The sequence below is a fragment of the Pan troglodytes genome, chromosome 6, assembly GCF_028858775.2.
Source record: "Pan troglodytes isolate AG18354 chromosome 6, NHGRI_mPanTro3-v2.0_pri, whole genome shotgun sequence".
Lineage (NCBI taxonomy): Eukaryota > Metazoa > Chordata > Mammalia > Primates > Hominidae > Pan > Pan troglodytes.
In genome coordinates, this window is record NC_072404.2 from 143,340,576 (window position 1) to 143,364,325 (window position 23,750).

General features: G+C 42.4%; 1 protein-coding gene across 1 annotated transcript in view; it reads left to right on the forward strand.

The window, feature by feature from the left end:
- The window catches only part of SND1 (staphylococcal nuclease and tudor domain containing 1), a 437,045-nt gene that overhangs the window by 270,804 nt on the left and 142,491 nt on the right, over positions 1-23,750 (forward strand). Inside the window, exon 15 of the mRNA XM_527879.8 lies at positions 6,849-6,990. Coding sequence (XP_527879.3) covers positions 6,849-6,990 — 142 coding nt within the window. The remainder of the gene's footprint in view (positions 1-6,848; positions 6,991-23,750) is intronic.

The window sequence follows — 23,750 nt, forward strand, 5'->3', positions numbered from 1 at the left end:
TTTCTGAGGGTCCCTAATCTATTCCTCTAACATTATTTCACTTTATTTTAGTGAACTGCGGTGATTGTCCGAATGGTGCTTTGCATATTTTCATTCTAAACATAGAGATGTGTCTTCTCTTCCTAAGTATTTGCCAAGTTCTGGTTTCATTTCTCAGTATTGTACACTGTGGAAAGGAAAAAATAAATGGTGGGTAGGACCAACCAAATAAAAGTGTTTGTAGATGTCTGACTTTCTTAGGGCTCCTTAAACTCTTAGATGATTTAGTTCCTTGCAAGTCTGATTGGAGAGTAATTGTTTTCTTCCATATGTTGGAGTGCTATCCTTGCACTACTTTGCCCTGTGGCTTCCTTCTTCCAGTTGGGCAAGCGTACCATTCCTGCCCCCTTTGGAAACTTTGCTTAGCCAGGATATTTCTTTTAATAATTGTAATACTCTCTGTTGAGGGCGTCACTGATTGGAATGATACATCCTAAGCTCAGGGCTTTCTTCCAGCTTAATGCTCCTACAAATGTCCAAATGTCCTCTTGATTCATGCTCCCAGAACTGGAGCTCAGAGCCTGGGCTGCGGTTTCTCCTATGTTCAACATGGTGCAGGCCTGAGTGAGGTGCTTTACCAACCAAGTAAACAGTGTGAGAATCTGAAAACCACAGACAACACTTAATGATTTTCCATTTTTTAAGAGACAAGGCTAGAGTGTCACCCAGGCTAGAGTGTTGTGGCATGATTATAGCTCTCTGCAGCCTCAAACTCCTGGGCTGAAGCAATCCTCTTGCCTTAGCCTCCCAAGCAGCTGGGACTACAGGCCCACACCACCATGCTTGGCTAATTTTTAATAGAGATGGGGTATTGAACTCCTAGCCTCATGTGATACTCCCATCTCAGCCTCTCAGAGCGCTAGGATTACAGGCATGTGCCACCCTGCCCAATTATTGAAAGATAATTGATGGCCTAGCTTTAGCACCTTTTTTTTCTGTTGTAATTTTTTTGTTTGGGGGTTTGTTTTTGTCAGTGTTCTCCTCTGTGTTCACTTCATTCCTGTTAAACTTGCAATTCACTGAAGTTTACGCCCTCCCTGGTCTCTCTAGTACACATCTCACCACAAAGCATTGATAACCAGCCAGGGAAGAGCAGTTTCAAATTTGAAAGTGCTTTATGGTAACACAGGAGCTCGAGGGCATTCTCAGAGTATCCTCCCCCCGCAGGGTTCCATGTATTTCAAGAGATGATCATGCTGTATAACTGGCTCTTCATCGAATCATAAACTCATTCTGTGAATTAAAATGGCACTTGGGGCCATAGCGCCCAAGATGTGGAAAGGAGGAAGAGTGTGGAGCGATAGGTGATGGTTTTGCCTTGCTGATAGGAGATGTAGTTGTGATTTGTCTTCCATATAGCCACAGAAGTAATTCTCCTGGTCTGCACAACCCAGAAAAACATAGATAACGATGGCAATGAATGATCACCATACACCATACACCATACACTTAAAATGAGAGAGCACATTTGCTTCAGTATCCTTAACGATTTGTTCTGATCTCCACACTCTTTTTTTTCCTGTGTCTGTCCTCTTGTTCACAAGGATTTTGCTGCTTTAGAGCACATTTGCTTCAGTATCCTTAACGATTCGTTCTGATCTCCACACTGTTTTTTTTTTCCTGTGTCTGTCCTCTTGTTCACAAGGATTTTGCTACTTTAGAGTTAAGATTGGTTAGACCCAGACAGCACTGTGCCCTGGAGTCCTTTACCCTCAGGTCAGCCCTGGTGGGACCAGGCAGTACAGAGAGCTTCATAGGAAGAAACATCCTGGGATGGGCAGTAGAGCATATGCTTGCACCTCCAGGGAGGCCCATCAGGATTGATGGACTTCTTTGTAGCTGTTTCTCAAGTGCTAGTAGAATATACTTCCCCAGTAATAAGTTCTGCATGTATTTGTCTGTAGTTCATTTTCCTGTGATGTTAATCAAAGATTGTGATGATGAGAACTAATTCGTGATCTTCATTATTAACAATTCCCATTTGAGTCTTGCATATGATAATCCTGAGTGGTTAATTGTTAACTAATAGGTTTAGTCTATTCCCATTTTCCCATGCTGTTTTCTGTGCTGTTATGTTTACCTCTCACCAGCCCTTTCTAGTTTCATGCCTACTATTTGGGGACTTTCATTGGAGAAATCATGGGAATCACTTTGCATACATCTAGTGCACACCGACATCCTAAACCCTGTTCCAGAATTCACAGAGTTGTGATTTCTGTAGTTCAGGTCCTCTAGGAAGCAGGTGACCTGGCTGTCTGGGGTGGTGGTCTTTCAGACACTTCTATCCTGTGCCTGCTGTACAAGGATTCTGCTTCCTCTGCTCTCCCACCTACCCACCCAAATCTCCCATTCTCCCAAGCCTGGGAATTCATCATACTAAATTATTTTAAACATGTATTTGTATACACAGCAAGGTACTTTATAGAGATAAGTTCCAATCTAACTGCTGAAGGGGATATCTTATAGCCATAGATAGATGTACCCACATTTGGAAGAGATGTAGCCTGACAAGCCAGAAGTCAGGGCAGAGTGAGAGTTTATAATTAAGGTGTTTTTATAACCTTTGCTTCTCTGCTTCTCTCTAAGGGTCATCCTGCCATTCTGGAGGGTCATTCAGAACCCTGTTCCTCTAAGTTTGAGATATAGATACTAACATCCTTTGAAATGAAGTCACCCCAGGCACATTTGTTACATCATTACTTTCTCAATTTCAAGGTGCATTGAGGAGGCAGAAACATTTCTTAAAGAGATGCCATCCACAATAGCAGGTTAAATGTAGCTAATGCAATCTTAAATTAGCTTTTCTAAGAGTACAGGAAAAAACTTATGTATAGTTTGTTGTAGAGCACAGGTAATGTGAAAACTACCAGTGCAACAACAACAAAAAAAGACTTCTCTTGTCAGAAATCCAGTTGCTTCCTGATTATTTACACCAGTGGAGGGGAATATTGGTGTAGATAACAGAAAACCACAACTAATTTATTTACTTGATTTCTCAAAGCTATGAGCCAACATAGTGTCAGAAAACTGGCAAATAGAATCCCAGACCTTATGTAAGGAAGCAATAGCAATGAAAACTGAGAGTGAAAGCCTTAGCATATAGATACATAAGCAGAAATATTTGATATTACCTTGAAATGAGCATTCTGTGTAACAAGTCCTGTAGTTGTTATCTCTTTAAATCTAAGGTCTTAAATCTTTATTTATATATATGGTTGTGGGTGTTTCTTTTTTTTTTTTTTTTTTTTGAAATGGAGTTTCACTCTTGTCACCCAGGCTTGAGCGCAATGGCATGATTGGGCTCACTGCAACCTCCGCCTCCCAGGTTCAAGTGATTCTCCTGCCTCAACCTCCCAAGTAGCTGGGATTACAGGCACACCCTGCTACACCCGACTAATTTTTGTATTTTTAGGGTTTCACCATGTTGGCCAGGCTGGTCTCGAACTCGTGATCTCAGATGATCCTCCTGCCTCCGCATCCCAAAGTGCTGGGATTACAGCCGTGAGCCATCGCGCCCGGCCAGGTCTTTTTTTCTTTTTTCTTTTCTTTTTTTTTAAGAGAGAAAATCTCTGTCTCCCGGCTCTTATTAACCCTGGAAATGTGTCTAAGAGACTGAAGCACATTGCTACTTGCACTCTCTCTTTGGAAGGCAAATTACTTAACTGAATTCTGTCAATTTTATATTGTTATCATCAGAATTTCTAAAATAAATAATTTCCATAACTAAATTACCAGGGAGGATTTATAGCTACATCACCTGAGGAAACATGCCAGTCTTCCTAACCAGTGTTTTCATTTGAGCCACTGAAACAAATATTAAAGATTTCAAGAATGTTTGAAAAGGAACATGCCAAGCAAAAAAATGCTTGAGATGACAAGGAAAGACATACACTTTTGTGTGGCTGCGACTGAGATTTGAAAGTGCCGACATCTTTGGGTTCTTATAATCAATTTAATTGACTTTATAAGAACTTAATATTCTGTCAGCTTGGATGAAATATCCATCTTTCCTCTTAGTGACTGGTCCACAGGCATATCACCTCATCCAAGCCTTCGAAATACTTGCCTCAAGAATATGGGGAACTCCATGTTCTTACCTTATAATTTTTATCTGGAAATAAACATGGCCAGTTCTGATGAGGTTTTAAAATTTGCTGTATGCTTTGATTTTCTTTTTCTTTTTCTTTTTTTTTTTTTTTGGTCGGAGTCTCGCTCTATCACCCAGGCTGGAGTGCAGTGGCACAATCTTGGCTCACTGCAAGCTCCGCCTCTCAGGTTCATACCATTCTCCTGCCTCAGCTTCCCAAGTAGCTGGGACTACAGGTGCCCACCACCACGCCCGGCTATGTTGTTGTTGTTGTTGTTGTTGTTGTTGTTGTTGTTGTTGTACTTTTAGTAGAGACGGGGTTTCACCGTGTTAGCCAGGATACTCTCGATCTCCTGACCTCGTGATTCGCCTGCCTCAGCCTCCCAAAGTGCTGAGATTACAGGCATGAGCCACCACGCCCAGCCTGATTTTCATAGTTGGCTTTCACTTCTGATCTTTGCCATAATCAATGACATGTCATCCTCTTGGCTATCTTCCCATTTGTCATTTCTGGAATAGAGCTGTTGAGTTGTGCATTGAGACTTAGGAGGAGTCAGGAACATGTATTGATTTTTATGACATGGGTAGCACTAAGGTCCCTTTGAGGCTCCTTGATTATTCTCAGTCTGTGTAGGTTTCTCTCTTTATAAAGTAGGTAAGAGTTTAGCAAAAAAGGAAGAGAGGGTGCTGCAACCTCCTTGTTAGTTTAAACATGAAAGGCATGCCTGTGTGTGTGCCATTGTTATTCCTATAAGCATTTTTTCCAGATAACTACATCCAAAGGATAGTGATGAGCAGAAGTCTATTTCTGAAAAATATAATTTGCTCTGATCTTGAGGAAAAAGGCCTTCTCTTCTGAGGTGTTAGGTTGCCTCATGATTTGCGATAATCAATTTGATAATTGTTGTTGACTTACTGGTTCAGCTCATGAATAGTGTCCCAGATTTAGACTAGTATGGCACAAGGATTTTAATCAAGTAGTGCTTTCTTTCCCATGGAGCATTTATCTTGTTTGACTGTTCTGGACTTCAGCCAGCTGCCAGACAGGCATTTTTCATGTGTATATGTGTAGGAGAATGTGTTGCTTAAGTGTTCAATGGGGAAGTTTCCAACCCCCTAAAGCTCATGGTTACCTTGCCTTTTACCACTGTACTGTTAGAGACACTGAGAATGGATCGCTGTCTCTCTTTTTCTCTAAGAATCCGTTTGATGGGAAGCATGAATCTTAGTTACTATGAATACTGTTTTCATCCCAGCCTACCTCACTGCTTCTGAATGAGAGGAGCCCCTTTGGCTGCTCTGAAAACTCTTGAAATACTTGATGGCTTGTTATGTTTTCATTATCTAATGTGCATTAATTTAAATAAAATAGCTCTGTTGTTAGAAGAAGAGTCAAAAAGGAAAAGCTTGGCTGGGTGCAGACTGCTTGTGTCACAGAAGTCAGGAAAGTTTGCAGAACTTGGTGTCCTCAGAGGGAGTTTTCAGTTCTGCTGGCTGGGCTGAAAACCTGAAACTCTAAAATCCAGTGACTATTCCCCTAGCATATACGATGTGATATTTTGATGCTCGCTTACTCTATCAGCTGTTTAATTAGCTTGAGAGACTGAAAGGATTTGAAGGCCCTTTGCATCTATGTGACTGAGTTCTGAGAGTCGAAATGTCCATGATTTGGCACTCTGGAGGATAGAGCACACAGACTTTGTGTTGATGCACCAAAAAAGGTTTTTAAACTGCTATTCCGTTTTATGTGTTTTTATTATTTCTATAATGATTCCTGCTGACATGAAGTGGTATTTGTCTCCATTGACCACATCCTGCTGTTCTAGATTTCCCTGGGTAGGAACAGTATGTCCCAGGTATCATCTCATCCCCAAAATGAACATAGAGCAGGAGTTGCTGTACTAGTGCCTGGAGAAGGCTGGCCACTTCTCAAGGTTAAGAAACTGTGAGCTCTGAATCTTACATAACCTATTTAAAGATAAACTACTTTTGGCTTCCTGGGACAGGGTTATAGGGACTATGTGAGATAGCCTAGGCGTTGCTTTTTTTTTTTTTTTTTAATGAATATTAAAGGTTAAATGGAAGGTTAGTACTGGTCTTCTTACCTCAACTTTTTTTTTTTCTTTTTTTTTTTTTTTTGAGAAAGAGTTTCGCTCTTGTTGCCCAGGTTGGAGTGCAAATGGCACGATTTCAGCTCACTGCAACCTCCACCTCCCAGGTTCAAGCGATTCTCCTGCCTCAGCCTCCCAAGTAGCTGGGATTACAGGCATGTGCCACCATGCCCGGCTAATTTTTTTCTATTTTTAGTAGAGACAGGGTTTTGCCATGTTGGCCAGGATGGTTTCAAACCCCTGACCTCAGGTGATCCACCTGCCTCGGCCTCCCGAAGTGCTGGGATTGCAGGCGTGAGCCACTGCGCCTGGCACCTCAATTTTATGTTAAAGGAAGATGAGCTCTTCTTGCCCCAGAGAACTCTGGTGTGAAAGTCTCATTTTCCAAGCACCCTTTTAACTGAGTATTTAAGTTAATCTGGAAACTGTCGATTAACTATATTCCTTCTACTGAGGCCTCATGGGTATCATGTCTATGTCTTGGTTTCAGAAATGTCTATAAATAGGGTTATTTGCTTAGCTTCCTGCCAAACTTTTTGTCCTAGACTATAAAGAAAGAAACGTTGGGTTTTAGTACTTTCCAGTTACTCTTTTCCTCTTTTCTCCATCAGGATACCCAAAAAGCAAAGCAGTTCCTGCCTTTTCTTCAGCGGGCAGGTCGTTCTGAAGCTGTGGTGGAATACGTCTTCAGTGGTTCTCGTCTCAAACTCTATTTGCCAAAGGAAACTTGCCTTATCACCTTCTTGCTTGCAGGTAAGTCTTATGTGTTACATGTTACTCTGAGCTCAGAAGTCATCCCTGGAAACCACATACCCTCCTTTCCCCCTGTGTTCTAGATAGGCCCTAGAGCCCACCAGCATGCTCTTCCTCTCTGGTTGGGATATGCAAACACAGTTTCTAGATTGGATCCTCCTGACCCTGCAGACCCAGCGCTGCACCCCCTTTCTGCTCCTCCTTTCTACAAAGCACAGGATGTAGGAGTACAGCAACTTGTAAGCACGCAGCCCTTATAGAGCTAGAGCAAAGGAAGTTCCAGACTAGGAAAATACCAGCCATGGAATTCTCAGAGTTGGCCTTCATTACCCACTTGAAACAGACTGCCCATGCCATGTTAGTTGTGGGGAGGCCTCAGAGGAGCCAAGACACTCTTCCCCTGTAGCTCCCCAAGCAGTGCCCTTTGTCTCCCTTTCATTCTTTTCAAATGCCATTAAGATCCCAGTCCTTTATGAAACCCCAGCCATGACGTTGCTTTCACACGCTCTTCCCACGTCGATAGTATTTCTTGTTGTGCTAAGGTTGACATGCTAAGGCAAAGATGCTCCTTTCTTTGCTGACTTAATGTGTGTCTTACCCTATCTTTTCTGGTAGCTTAATATTTCACAAGCCAGAAGGCTATGTATAAACTGTGCTCTTTGAGCAATTTACATTTATGCATTCAAGGAACAAACTGCTTCATTTCTTTGCTGCTGGCAAATAATAGTTATTTATTTCCAGTTGGTACTTCACAGAGACTGCAGTCTTTGAGGGAAAGCTGTCATTTTACTTCCACCACCACCCCCACCCCGCCCAGCCACCCTTGCACACACAAACATTCATTCACTTGCAAAAGACATATCCCGCCGTGGTCCCCAGATGCACATGGTCCCCACCTTGCCTTTTTTGTTAGTGTCCTGTTGTCTCAGCACTTCTTACATTGAATTATTGAATAGAATTTGCTATGGGGAAAGAGAAACGGGAGTCATGCTTGCTGCCTCCTGCCAGATCGCCTTGGCCTCCTTTTCCTAGAAGGCACAGGTAGTTTCTTGTCTGGATAAGGGTCTCCCTCAGGCCCCAACTAAATGGATTGAGTTATGAGAGATAAATCACTCCCTGAACACATGACCATGGAGCTCACTGCTGCTGCTTGGCTGTCACTTCTCATTGTGGCTCTTGTGCATACTCTTATGAACTTGATCACTGCACAGCTCTGCAGGCCTTCTGAAGGGACTCATTGAAGTGTGACACCAAGCTCAGGGCAGCTACGCAAAAGAAGAGATGCAAAAAAATTCATACCTTATTGAAGGGCTGTGGTTTTATTTTTGCTAATGTGAGTTATGGTAAACTGAAGGGCAGTGTGGCAGTGTGTGAGAGAGTCCTTTTATGCAGCCATTTGTACCTTTTTACCAAGGTTTCTATACCCATGAAGTTTCTTGGTAGTGAACTTTTGCTAGAGAGTTGGAGGCACAGGCATATCCAGGTTTATTGCACTTCTTTTTATTGCGCTTCAGATATTGCATTTTTTTTATAGATAGGAGGATTGTGACAACCCTGTGTTAAGCAAGTATGTCAGTGCCATTTCTCCAGCAGCATGTGTCTATCACATTTGGTAATTTTCACATTTCAAACTTTATTATTATTATATCTGTTATGGTGATCTGTGACCAGTGATGTTTGATGTTATTATTTCAATTGTTTCGGGTCGCCATGAACCACAGTCATATAAGATGGTAAACTTAATTGATAAATGTTGTATGTGTTCTGACTGCTCCACCCATTGAATGATAAGAAAACCAAACAAAGCTGGGTGCAGTGGTGCATGCCTGTACTCCCAGCTACTCAGCAGGCTGAGCCCAGGAGTTGCAGATCAGCCTGGGCAACATAATAAGACCCTGTCTCAAAATAGAAAAGAAATTGAAGCAGCCTTATTGCTTATATGGAAAAATTTTAGTGGTCTGGATAGAAGATCAAACCAGTCACAATATTTCCTTAAGCCAAAGTCTAATCCAGAGAAAGACCTCTGGATTTGACTCTCCTCAATTCTGTGAACACTGAGAGGTAAAGAAGCTGCAGAAGAAAAATTTGAAGCTGTTAGAGGTTGGTTCATGAGGTTTAAGGAGAGAAGCCATCTTCATAACATAAAAGTACAGGGTGAAGCAGCAAGTGCTGATGTAGAAACTGCAACAAGTTATTCAGAAGATCCAGCTAAGATCACTGGTGAAGGTGGCTACACCAAACACCAGATTTTCAGTGTAGATGAAACAGCCTTCTACTGGAAGAAGATGCCATTCCAGGATTTTGGTAGCTAGAGAGAAGTCAATGCCTGCCTTCCGAGTTTCAAAAGACAGGTTGACTCTGTTGTTAAGACCTTATGCAGCTGGTGACTTTAAGTTAAAGCCATTGCTCATTGACCATTCCAAAAAACCTAAGGCTCTTAAGAATGATGCTAAATCTACTCTGCCTGTGCTCTGTAAAAGGAACAGCAAAGCCTGTATGACGGCACATCTGGTGACAGCCTGGTTTATGGAATATTTTAAGCCCTTTGTTGAGACCTACTGCTCAGGAAAAAAAAGATTTTTTTGCAAAATATTACTGCTCATTCACAGTTCTGCAGCTAGCTGGTCACCCAAGAGCTCTGAAAGAGTTGTACAAGAAGATTGTACATGCCTGCTAACATAGCATTCATTCTGCAACCCATGTATCAAGGAGTAATTTTGATTTTCAAACCTTACTATTTAAGAAATATGTTTTGTAAGCCTAAAGCTGCCATAAATAATAATTCTTCTGATGGATCTGGGAAGCAAATTGAAAACTTTCTGGAATGGATTCACCACTTTAAATGCCATTGAGAACATTTGTGATTCATGGGAGGAGGTTGAAACAGCAACCAGCATAAACAGGGATTTGAAGGAAGTTGATTTCAAGCCTCGTGGTTGACTTTGAAGAGTTCAAGGCTTCAATGGAGGAAGTAACTGCAGATATGATAGAAATAGCAAAAGAACTAGAATTAGAAGTAGAGCCTGGGGATAAAACTGAGTTACTGAAATCTCATGAAAAGAATTTGAACAGATGAAGAGTTGCATCTTATAAATGAGCAAAGAAAGTTATTTCATGAAATGGAATCTAGTCCTGGCAAAGATGCTGTGAACATTGTAGAAATGACAACAAAGGATTCAGAATATTACCTAAACTTGATGAAACAGCATCAGGGTTTGAGAGAATGGACTCTAATTTTGAAAGAAGTTCTACAGTGAATGAAATGCTATCCCACAGCATTCCATGCTACAGAGAAATACTTTGTGAAAGGAAGAGCCAGTTGATGGAACAAACCTCATTGTTTTTTTTTGCCACAGCCACCACCTCCATCAGCAACCACCACCCTGATCAGTCAGCAGCCACAAACATGGAAGCAAGACCCTCCAGCAGCAAAAAGATTATGACGCACTGAAGGCTCAGATGATCATTAGCATTTTTTAACAATAAAGTGCTTTTATTAAACTACAGTATAGGGTGAACACTTTTATATGCCCTGGGAAACTAAAAATTTGTGTGACTTGCTGTATTGCAATATTCACTTCATTGCAGTGGTCTGGAACTAAACTTGCAGTATCTCTGAGGTATGCCTGTATATATTCATCTCATCCTCTGCTCTGTAGCATCTCATCTTCTGCTCTGAGAAAGAAAAGCATCCTTTTGGCAATGTAGAGCTTTATCCCAGTGGTAAAAAAAGAGAAACAGTATTATTCTTCCTGGGAAACATGGCCACAAATGTATAGGGGAAAGAGAACATTGAAGTTTTGTCTTTTAAGCTCTAAACTACCTGAATGGAGCCGGCTCAGAGCACAGACCATCTTGGCTGGAGTTTTCCTGCAGAATTCTTCTAGTTTTACGTTGCTTAGACACAAGCAGTCTGATCACTCGACTCTGCATCAGCCAGTTCCTGTGTGTATTTGGCATTATTTTAAGCTTAGCAATTCAAAAGGCATTGCCTGAGTTAACTTACATTGTGAAAGATAGATTACACAGAAGCAAATACGTGATAAAAATATAAGCCTTTTACATTTTTCTCCTGCCATAGTGTGTGCTGTTATATTATGCATCTTTTGGTTTCTTCAGAAACCTGGCAAGAATACAGGACAGGGAAAAGTCTTAAGAGAAAGCAGATCTCAGTTTGCATCATGGCTCTACTGTGTATAAGCCGGTGACTTTAACAAGGTTATTTACCCTCTTCAAGCCTCAGTTTACACATCAATTATAACTGGGAATTGTTTCCTGCCTCATGATTGTCGCAGTTTAATGAGTTGACTCTGAAACAAGCCCATTATTAAGCAGATCATCAATAAATATGATCCTTCCCCTTGCAAAGAGTTAGTGTTTTTATAACTAGAGTTTACCTTGCCCCTCAATTTGGAGTGGCATGATTGTGCAGCATGTGTGCACATAGCTATGGCTCTACCATAGAAATTGTGACCTACCCATTACTGGAAATAAATCAAGAAAAAGAGCTATGCCAGCCTTCTTCTGACTAAGCTTGCTGGAAGGAAGGCTCCTGGCTTTTCCCTCTGAGACTTTGGAGCAAGGAACTCTGCACTGTCCTAAAACCCCATCCCAAAGAATACACAAGTAAGACACAGTCCTAGGTATCAGGAAACACCCAAGGGAATACAGACATGTAAACAAAATGTAAAGTTGAGTACTAGATGAGAGAATAGAATTATGGACAAGGTCTAGAAGTAGCACTGAGGAGGGAATTATTATTTCTTTAGGTGGACATCAGAGAACACCTCCCTAGGTGCTGGTATCTTGAGCTGTGTTTTGAAGTACATATAAGAGTTTACTGTGTTGGGGGAGGGGAGTAGGAGGAGATGCACATTCTAGCTAGAGACAGCAGCGTGTGCAGAGTTGTAGAGGTATGAATATCTGCATGGATCTGGGCAACCACATAGCCCTTGTTACTGGTGGAGTATAAAGAGTGAGGAGGGTAGAGTGTGGGGTCAGGCTGACAACTCAGACACGAGCTAGTCCTTCTCTTTCAGATTATGCAGTGGACCCTCAGAGTCACTGGAAGGTATTAAGCAAGGGGGCGGCATGCTCAGACTCGGGTTAAGTAAGTTCATTTTGGTGGATGCATTGAAATAAATGAGGCGCAAGAATCTGGGAGAGCAATTAAGAGGCAAGAGAATAGCAGAGGTCTGAAATCTGGGGAGAAAACTGGATAGATTTGGAAAAGTAGGAGGTAGACTTGAGATTCGGGGAATGCCTGGTCTCTTTTTGGTCAGGAGTGGGGGTGGTGTTGAGTGGAGGGGAGAAAATGAAAGCATCCTAGGTTTGAGCAATCTGGTAGATTGAGATGTCCACAATTAAGAGCAACACAAAAGTAAGAATAGGTTTTAGGAATAGGTTGTTGGTTTGGTTTTGGAATATCCATGAGAATGTTCAAGCTCAGCAGAGGAGCCTACGCAAGTATTCAGGTCAGGGAGCCATCAGCATAGAGGCAGTAATTAAAACTGTTACAGTGCCTAGAGGACAGGTTTACAAGGAGTAAGCACCCTGGAAGACACCAACCTGCATGGAGCAGGCTGAGTGTTCATATATGGGCAGAGAAGATACGGTCAGAGCAGTAAGACAGTCATGAGATAGCATTCTTCTGGAAGCCAAGGGAGTGAAGAATTCCCAGGCACCAGCAGTGTCAGAGTTTACATAAAACATCAAGTATATAAAAACTGTAAAGGGCTTTTATGCTGTTTATCAACTAGTAAGTCACAGGTAACCTCTCGGTACAGTTTCATCAGAGTTGAGTTGATTAAAGGTAGATTACAGGTGACTGGGAAGTAAAAGTGGGAAGTAAGAAACAGACTTAGTAAGTACAGATTGCACTTCCCTGATATCTAACAGAGAATGGAAAAGTAGTGCAGAAAGTAAAAGCCAAAGGGTGAAGGTAACATTCCGAGGATGTCAGCATCTTGTGCGCTTTTAGAACTGTAATTCTTATTCAAGAATCAAGAAGGTATGGGTAGCTGAAAAGGCTATTCAGTACACCTATTGTTTTCATAATATAAATTTTAGAATGTAAAACTCAACAAAATATTGGCAAATGAGGTTATAAAAAAAGATAGAGTGAGAGATTATCCTGGGGAACATGAGGTTTGAAATATTGAGAAGCACTGGTCTGAATTCTGAAGAGAAGGAATCAGGAAAGGCTGCACAGGGATAATGAATGGAGCAGTGACCTAGAAGAAGCAGAAGGGATGAGATGCATGGAGAATGTGGTTTGAGGGAGTAGGCTTGGAGAGAGAAAGATCCCTTGGTCTTTTAAAACTACCTACAAAGCTGAAAGTGAGTAGGCATGCTATTCATGTTGTGGGATTGTTCGCCTGGGCAGCGATTGTCCTGCTAGAGCTTTGCAGATATCTGCCGTATGCACCCTCCATTATGTAAGTGTGGCATTCTGCTGGAAATGTCTCTTTGCAGTAAGGAGGGGGTTTGGGTTGTGATTCTCAAGGGGAAAGTCAAGATAATTATTGGGAGCAGTCCCTTATGTGCTGCTCTCATTAATCCCAGCCTTTTGGAGAGCCTTCTGTACTTCAAGGTGGGGTGGACACTTTCCATTTTTGTGTGGCCTTTTTTCAGGCAGACGGCCCCACAGCTTGATAGGGAGTGGCATTTGGCCCAAGCCAGCTGGCTGTTCTGTCACGGTTCCTGCACCCCTGTATGTAGAATGATCGCTTGGTCAGATGGGCTAGCAGGTGGGGCTAGAGAAGTCAGCTGTAGCCAACAGGTCAGTGCCTCCTGAACGCTCTTGCCCTCTAGTCCTTTAAGCACCTGCCTTAGGCTTGGCTGGTGAGCAGGTGACCTTACAGCATCAGAACTGAGACTGTTCAAGGTCTCTCTGCCTGCTGCTGTGGCCTCCTCCTAAGCGTGCTGATTTCAGTCTCGGAGGCAGTCACAGACACTTCTTGTCCATAGTTAGCAAGGAAGCCAAGATCCCTGGGCAGCCTGCATTTGTTAAAAAGCATCCTTTTTCCTCATCTGGCCTTTAGTGAGCCCCACACATTTCCTTCCATGAGAGCAAAAGTGGTTCACGCAGTTTTTATTTTCACTTGTCATGTGTGTCCCATTTTACTTTAGTATTTTGTCTAGGGGGAGATTGAGTCACATATTTGGAAATTATTTGGCTCTCAAGTCATGCTTTTATTTTTTACTTTCTTTTTCTTTTTTCTCTTGTTTTCTTTTCTTGGAGACAGGGTCTTACTCTGTTGCCCAGGCTACAGTGCAGTGGCCCCATCATAGCTCACTGTAATCTCGAACTCCTGGGCTCAAGTAATCCTCCCTCAGATCCTGAGTATCTGAGACAGCAGGTGCATGCCACCACACCTGGCTAATATTGTTTTATTTTTTGTAGAGACAGGGTCTCAACTGTGTTGCCCAGGCTGGTCTTAGGGTCCTGGCCTCAAGCAGTCCTCTTGCCTTAGTCTCCCAAAGTGCTAGGATTATAAGCATGAACCATGACACATGGCCTCACATTTTTACCTAAAAGCCCCCAGTGGGTGTGGAGTATTTGTCTTATTACTATGAACTTTATATTGAGTGTCCTTATTGTAATTCCCTTATTAGATCTTAGGTATCAGGGTCATGCTGCAGGCACAGTTCAGGAAGTGGCCCTGTTGGATGAGCATAGCAGGTATCAAGGCATGGTGCCTGTAAACCAAATACTTTTCTCCTGAATTGGAAGAGAATAATAATTTGAGATTTCAGTGCAAAGTGATCTAAGGAGCCTTATATCAGATATTTGGAGTCTTCTGCCAACTCACTGAGTGAGTCCACCATGCCGTGTTTGCATTTCCTTAAGTGTTAAAGGTGGTACCGCAGTAAGTTTGAGGAATTACAGGGTGAGGCAGGCAGGAAATGGATGCCAGTCACCTTGCATGGAACTCATAGTACAAACCATCTAGAAGGCAGCAGCCACTTGGCAGGGAGTTCCCATGTGGATCACAGCAGGTGACTTATAATTAACCAGTTACCTATTCATATGACATAAGACAAGAAAATGAGACTTCCCTTTTCCTGCCCTTTAGCATTTTTCTTTCCCTCCCCCTTCCTCTCTTTCCGTCTCCCAACCCTTCTCCCTTCTCCTCTCCCTCTCCCTCCCCCTGTCCCTTCTCCTCTCTCTCTCCCTCTCCCTCCCTTTCTGGAGCTGGATTGTGACAAGGGAGGCAATGAGAAAAGTTCTAAGTGTCTAGGATTTGATAAATGGTGGTGGGCTTGTGCATGGTGAACTAAAGGTTTGGCTGTGTGTCCTTTCACCCTGAATGCCTTTGAATGAAGTTCCTCATTTCCTTCTTTTCCTTTAAGATCTCTTCTCTAGCCAATCCTCATTGGAATATCAACTGCCTGTTTCAATAGACCAAAAACTTCTAATGAGAGGAGGGAAGGGAAGGTGAACAGGAATATCCTTCTCATCTCCTGGTCCCAGGAATGGTGGGTCCCCATTGATTACCAGTGCCTAACTAAATTACACAATTAAAGCCAATGTATGTTTAAGTGAGAAATCCCATTCTGCTATCACAGAGGTGCTAATGAATCAGGCTGTTATTGTGGTTGTGTTTGCTAGGCTTCTATCCTTAATTAAGCAATTACAGGGTCTGCTGATACTTATGAATTCCTTTCAGATGCTTTAATTGAATTGCAACTTAATGGATATTTGTAAAGTGGGGTATTCTTTCTCTTGGGATATCCCAGTTTGATTCTGTCTCCATTGCCTACTTTCTGTTGGGTCCCATTACTAGAAATGGGCAGCTTAACATGAGACTTTCCTGGAGCTGCTCTAGTTCTTTACTTTTAAAGATATCATTATAGGAATTATAAGAATTATGTTCATGTCCGGGGATCCTGGAGAGTCACTTACAGGAAAGAATTAACACAATGAACAGATTTGGATAGTGTTTTTTAATGAGTACAAGATTTTTACAAGCACAGATTAAGAAAGGTAGTCTTCAATAGATAAATTTTGGATGATACATAAATTAGTAGGATAACTTCTCCCTCGAATATCTTTTAGTCTAGTTATGTAGATGGCCATACAAAAAATGTAAACAAGGAAATACGAAAGAGCAGTTATCAAAAGCATAGGCCACCTAGTATGAGAATACAGAGCAAATAACAATTTTTGAATGGAAAAGTTTTCCTCAGGGCGATGGCATTTGAGTTTCCGAGAAGATCTGCTACATTTTCTTTGGGCAGACTGGGTTTGATTCATCTAGGCAGAAGAAGTTGGCCTGTATCAGATCTCAGGAAGAGTTGCCTAAAAGAAATGGACATATTAATCAATCATTTTTCTCTCCGCTTTTGTATTGGTGTGTAAATCTCCCTCTTAGCTCTTCTGCTATTGAGCATTCACTGCTCCACCTTCAGCTCTCCATCTATGCAGGCACACCGTCACCCACTGGTCATGTGAATGAAACCTCCAATTACACCAGCATTATTTTCGTCTTTACACCATGAATCATCCCCAGAATGAGCCTCATCATACTTGTGGGTCATTCAATTACATGGTTATTTAATAATTTTTTTTTATATTCAGTGGGCACAATGCTAGGAATACAGAAATGGATGATACAGTTCCAGCCTTTGAGCAAAGTAATTGTGTCTACTGGAGTAAAGAATGTATTGACATGAAGAAAAAATATTTTAAAAGCATAAGGGTAGGCAAAACATGGCTTAAATACTATACAAATGAAAACAGCTCAGATTTTATAAAACAATAAGAGTAAATATGTAACTGCTGTCAAAAAGGCTGTTTCAAAACTCGGAAATACAGAACGCAGAGAGGAGTGGAGCCAGGTACTGACCCAGCCCAAGTCATTGCATTCCTGGTGTTACGGTGTACCATCTGAGGACCATCCTTTTAGGAAGGACATCAGGAAACTGCAGGTGGTCAGATCAGAGGAGGATGAACAAAGATGCTAAGAGCCTCAGCATGCCAATACCTGAAGATTGGGAGTAGGAATTAAAAGACAGACTTCCATGACATAATCTAGTGTTTCAGGGTAAAAGAGAGAGAAACATGATTTGTTCAGTACCCATTCCAGAGTAATAAATAAAGTCATCACTAAAAATAAGATTTGTTTGGCCCGGTTTAATGGCAGTCACAGACCTTGGAGCTAAAACACTTAAAGATGAATTCTTGCCCTCCTGCTTCCTAATTAATTATTTCCGTCAGACTGGCCTGCTTATATTCGTGTGATGCTGGTGACCTGGAGGTGAGGGAGACAGCAAGGCCGATGTGGCATTTATGTGCCAGCCTATCTAGGGCCTCCTATAACTAGGAAAAGATAGTCCTAGTGGTATCATCGCCTTCTATGGAGTCAGACTGTGGAGGATGGTGTGGCCTCCTGATTGGGGTGTTCAGCCCTTACCATCTACTGGGTTTTATGTGCCAAGAAAAGATAGATGTTGATTTACCCTTGCTGTTAGATGATAGGCCTGTGGATTAGCTTTGGATGGGTAGGTCAGTGAGGAGTTTCCTTCCTCCTGAATTCTCTGACTAGTGTTTCTACTCTTCTACTCTAAAGCGTTCTATTGCGCTTTTTACTCTTATGCTTTCATGTTTTAATACTGATGAGACAAGGGGAGAAAACATACTGGATAGAAAATGAGGCCTGTCGTATGCAGAGCTAATGAGGCCAGTGGAGTAGTAGAGAAGGTCAGTCCTGTGAGCTTTTCCCTAGGTGTTCCTTTTCGGGCCCTTCTCCTTCCCTCCTACTTTAAAGCGCGTTCTGTCTGAGTCTATGCAGGGTTGTCTGGCTTGCCTTCCACCTGGTGGGCACTGGGGGATGGAATGGGAAACTTCCAGAAATCTGATGGCTTTTCTCTGTTGGATTATTTCCAAAAACAGCACCTGTCTCGTTGGTTGTGCCTAAATGCCTCAGTTCTAAGTCCCTTCTTGTGGCTTTCCCAGAGGAATACATTTCAGTGTAGATTATTCAACACTATCTTGTCAACCTGTGGGCATTTCCCAGCAGCCACTTAGTAGTAATGTTGACAAGCTACTGTGCTACTCACCAGAACTCCAGCCCTGTGGGGGAGTCCATTTGGTCAGACTAATAGTAGAAAATGGCAGGACCTGGATGCAGGAGAGGGAGTGTAAATGGTTTGGTAATTTGAAATTAAAGGTTAATGCTTTGAAATCTGGTAATGGGCAGCCCCAGGGTGAACAGTGCACACTGCTGTTAAGACTTAATCCTGGTTGCTATGGAAACTACCTCACAAATCTCCCACCCCTTTCAACCAGATTTGACTGGGTTTAAAAAATAAATAAATAAAACCATTCTTCATCATTGAAAAGCTGTTTGCCCCCTTCCCCAAACTCCAGGTCATTGCTCACCTTGAGTTTCTTTCAAAAGTTTTTCTGAGGCTTCCCCAGTCAGATGGGCTGGATCTGTTAGAGTTTGGGCCTGGCTCTTTGTGTGGAATTTGAATAAATAGCACTAACATGGGAATTAGAAGACACTTAAGTGTCCAGTGTGGGCAGCATGTGCAAGCTTGCTCTCCTGCTGGCCTTGAGGAGGCGTCATAGTTTCAGTCCTGGCACTGGACAGGGCCACTGACCACAGAATGCACTTCCTCATTCCCCATGTATGGGGGGCTCTGAGGAAGCCCAAGGAACTGCTCTTCGTCTCAGTGCTGTGGAGTGTTCCCAGATTCTGCTGCAGGGCTGCCAAGCACTGGCCTATGAGGAGCAAGAACAATCCACAGAAGTTCGTTTCATGTTTGGAAGGCATCTGAGACACAACTGCATTCTCTCCGTCATTTTATTTCATCATTAGAGCTTTTTCCAATTTACTTAAATGACCCTCTTAATCTAGACCTTGTAAGTTTTTGGGCTTTTTTTAACCAAAGCTTCTTCACCCTTTGCCTATGATGAAGTAAATGAGATCTACATCTCATTTGGCTCCCTGCAAGATTAGCTTATAGGCTTCTAAAGTAGGCTTTGTAGAAAACTTTCTATTCAAGCTTTCTGGATTCCCTGTAGTTTTTCCTTAATATACTTATTATACTCTGTAATGCTGTTACAATAGCATTCCTCAGTAAACCCTCGTAACTCCCATGCTTACCTTTACTATGAGTAGGAAAATATTTAAATCCACTGGTTAGTCTGCGGCTGGTGGCGAAGTTCCCATTTCCCTGCCCTTGTGTGCCTCCTTTTCCTGAGCTTGTACATCTGCTAGTGATTTTTCTAGGGTTAATTTGGGTGTTTTTATTTTTAAATTGGAACATGGTGTCTGTCTCTTCTCTGTGTGTGTTTTGGATGCAGCCCCTGTGCTAGGCATGTGGTTATTAACTCCACTGATATACCAGTTCGCTCATTAGCATTTGCATTTTAAATTACAAGCTAGAGCAGACGACATTTATGCTATATTTGTACCATTGCCTTCTTCATGAATGATGTCGTATGTGCAGGGAATGCAGAAATAACTCTTCTAAGGCCCTGATGTATTTTAGTCTCTTTTTTAGCAAACTGCTATTTCTTTTTTACTCTTGATTCTTATTGTTTGATAGGGAGTTTTTTTTTTTTTTTTTTTTAATTTTCCAAGTTTAGACCTATTTGTGAGTGCTACTGATTGGGAAGTGCTAACGACAGACCAGCCCTTCATATCAAAATAGGCATATTGCATAGAGTGGCCATTTTTCCCTTTCACGTGGTGCTCCTTGTAAGCAGCCTGCCTTGATTTGAGAGGAGGGAGTTTTTTCCTCCACAGTTTGGTGGGTGGGAAGACATGGTAACAGTTACTTGTTCTTGCTAGTATTCTTGCTCACATCCCTCTTTTTTATAGTTGACTAGTCAGTGGTTATTTAACACCTGTTAATTACTTGACACTGCAAGGGGAAAAAAGGAAATAGTGTATGCCTTCAAGGATCTTATTTTTGACAAGCATTTATATTGCACTACAGTACAGCATATACTTAAATATTAATATTGAGTGTAAAATAACAAGTTAGAGGTGGGTCTTTTAAGTGAGATTTGCCAGGAGCAAAGGTCTCGTGGAGCAGCCGTTGCTCTTGCCAGATGGTACAATAGCTTCAGCATCTGCATCTCAAGAACTGAATCAGAAATGCACAGTCATAGATCATGGATCTGTGACTGAAGCCTTCCTAGGCTTGCCTCATTGTGCCTAACATAGTGTCTGGTTTCTAGCAGCAGGATGAGGGCAGAAAGCGAGCTCTGGTAGATAGGTCTGTGTTTGTGCCATTTTGCTTTCCTCTGTGAGCTCTAATTTTGGTTCTCTGAGTTCTGTTGCAGAGTTTCTTCCTGTTGGTGGATGCTAACTTTTAAAACATCACATGAAAAATACAGGGAAGTCATACTGGAAGTAAATGTGCATTGTTGGTAGGCAAGCACAAATTCTGCAGTTGATAGAAACTATTTTTATTTCCCCACTTTCTCCCTAAAGGTTTTCTCTGATATAATCTTCATTCTTCTAATAGCTGTTGGAATAACCAAGACACGAAGAGTTGCATTTGATGCTGATAATCCAAGTACAGATGATACATTAATTCAGAACCTGATCCCTTTAAGGAGTCTCATTGCTGCACATGGCATATTATACATTAGTAATATGGGGTAATAGCATTCTGAGCCTCTTACGTGGATCCATTTCATGCTATGAGGTTGGCCTCACAGTGAACATTGCCATATCATACTCACTCCTTATTCCCTTAAAGAATACATCTTACTATTGGAATGAGTGCTGGGTGGTTGGTAGCTTTGGTTCCTTCAACACAGTAGCACTTGAGCTGTGCCACTTCACAATCCAGTTCTACTTCATGTTTGATACAGCTTTGTATATTTCTTTTGATTCTATTAATCATTGTAATAATTTCTTACCTGGAATCTGTTGATTCATAGTTTCTAAGAAATCCATACACAGCACATCAGAGCTCCAAGTGGGGTCCAAAGTCATGTGAGGGGGTCCTTAGTTCCCACCTCACCTCAATCTTCACATTAGTTCATTTTCCATAAATAAAAATACTCATGAAATTCTTTTGAAAAAGTGATGGGCAGGAGGACAAGACAAAATTGATAAAGAATTGTTACCTATCTCTGTATTTATCCTATGAACGTGGTCCATTTTGGGTCCATTGTTTGCTGTGCCCTTCTGTGTCTTCCATGAAATTCAGGCTCCAGACATAGGCCTTTGTGCTTCAATCTTTAGCTTCTTTTGGTCTCTGTGCCTGTTACCTGGCAAAGTTGTTCTCTAGAAACTAGTCAGCTGTGCCCACGAGGGCAAGTCTAGATCTCGTGGAGGAGATGAGTGGGACCCTAGAGACTTGAGAGAGGTAAGACAGAACAGGAGGTGCCATTGGCTGGCATTACCTGTGCAATCAGATGAAGGTGCATTTGGATGGTGTGGCAGCAGGCACCTAGATGGCACTCGGCACGTTCATTCGGTAACGTTTAGAAATTGCTCCTTAACTGTGCTGATGAAAGCAGTTTTGACGAACAACTCAATAAAGAGCCATGGAATCCCACAGAATATGTCTCATTTTTTCATTACATTTGTTAACCCGTTGGAGGGCTGATTGCTGCCAGTCACTCCTCATCCTGCTGAGCTGGTGCCTCAGAGGAGGGCGGATGTGGCTCGACTGCATTCCCTCAGCTGCCAAGCCATCCAGCCCTCTTGCAGTTCTCTGCATCTACTTCCACTATGCCATTGGCTCCTGACGGAAACCTTGAATTAAGTGGGTTAGAAATAAACTGCTTGAATGCATTTGTGCAAATAGCTTCTCTCACCAGCTATCTGAAGTGCTTTTTGAAATACACGGGAGCCCTTTGTAAGCTGCTTTATAAGCTGTGAAGTCCATTGTTGCTGCTCTGCAGCCAGCGTGTCTCCAACCTAAGTAATGTCTACTTGGCTCTGGGCCAGGACTTGGTATTGGAAACTGGCGTAAGCAGCAAAGCCGCCCACCAGAGTCACTAGCAGCTGTTGCAAGTTGGAGGATTTGCAGAAATTGAGATTGCTGTTCCCAGATATTGGCACTTGCCTGGTGATGAATGACCGAGTCTGTGCAAGGGGACTCTGTATGCTTTCCTTCGGCCTTTTATTCTCAGCCCTCTATTGTGGCGCCTGCTCAATGGCCCCGTTGTGGAGGAGGGTGGCTGAATGGAGGGGTGAGTGGCCTGCCTCTACTGTCATTCCCTCCCTCAGTTGGCCTAAACTGAGACATTAATAATAGCTCTTTGATCCCCTGAACCGGTTCTTGGGGCAGGAATTTCATGGCACATAGCACAAATGCCAAAGGCTAAGAATCCAACCTTGAGAGAATAGAGAAATGAGCTTCACCTGAGAGTGAATTGAGCCCTGCATTGATTACTGTAGTGCCCTTTTGCCTTAATCCACCCATCTGCTCCAGAATAGCCAGGGAGGTAAGACCAAGACCAGAAAAGGTCTATTCAGATAAGGGGTAGTGTTTATTTCTGATATGATTGCCCAAGAATGAACTTTTCAGAGGGTAATGCCACCTCGTATAATTTCTTCTTATCACATATTCCCATGCATATTCATATATGCATATGCTGAAACCAGTGTTACAGTGCCATCTTCCTAGAGATTACACTGCAAAGAAACAGCCTAAATTAACTGCCATCCACCCTCCTGACTACATCCCCCTCTATCACTCCCTCTGACATCACTGTTTCATCATCAGATTGTAAGATGCTTGAGGGTAGGGACCTTGTCTGTCTTGTCACTGCTGAACCCACCATAACACTGCCTAGAATAGTGCTTCACCAAGTCAGCACTCACTAGAAAGTTCTTGGATAAATGAATGAGCACTGATGTTTCTTGGCTAACGTTTTGACTCTTTTAAAATTTAGAAAGGCTGTGCGTGGTGGCTCACGCCTGTAATCCCAGCACTTTGGGAGGCCGAGGTGGGCAGATCACGAGGTCAGGAGTTCGAGACCATCCTGGCTAACACGGTGAAACCCCGTCTCTACTAAAAATTAAAAAATTAGCCAGACATGGTGGCGGGCACCTGTAGTCCCAGCTACTTGGTAGGCTGAGGCAGGAGAATGGCATGAACCCAGGAGGCGGAGCTTGCAGTGAGCCAAGATCGCACCACTGCACTCCAGCCTGGGTGACAGAGCGAGACTCCATCTCAAAAAAAAAAAAAAAATTTTTTTTAGAAAGCAAAATAACCCTACGGTTTCCATAGACAAAGAGTGCTAGAGCCACAGCAGCCCTGCAATCACATACGGAACCAAACTGGGTGTCTCTCAGGAGAACTGGATTAATTCCTAGATCTGCCCCCAAAGTAACAGAGCCTTGAACAGGTCACAGAGCCTCGCCAGGCCTCAGATTTTTTTCACAGAGTAAGTGGTTTGGATTAGGTTTCTCTAAGATTCATTCCACGTCTGAGTTTCTAATAATAGTTTTCACTTAATGAGTACTTACATGCTGTGGATTAACTCATTTGATCCTTACCCACAGTCCTGTGAGGCAGGCACCATTACACTACAGTCTCCATTTTGCAGATGAGAAAACTAAGGCCTGGGAAAGTTAACTCACTTATTAAATAAATAGCGGAGCATATTTTCTTGATCTCCTCATTTAGAACGCAATGCCCTAATTGACATTGAACATATTTATCTCCAGGTAACAAGGGACCTTTCCAATCTTCCCTCCATTCACTGCATCTGCGTGTGCTCTCTTATTGGCTAGGAATCAATCTGGTACTGCCTTTCTTTTGGGATGATCAAA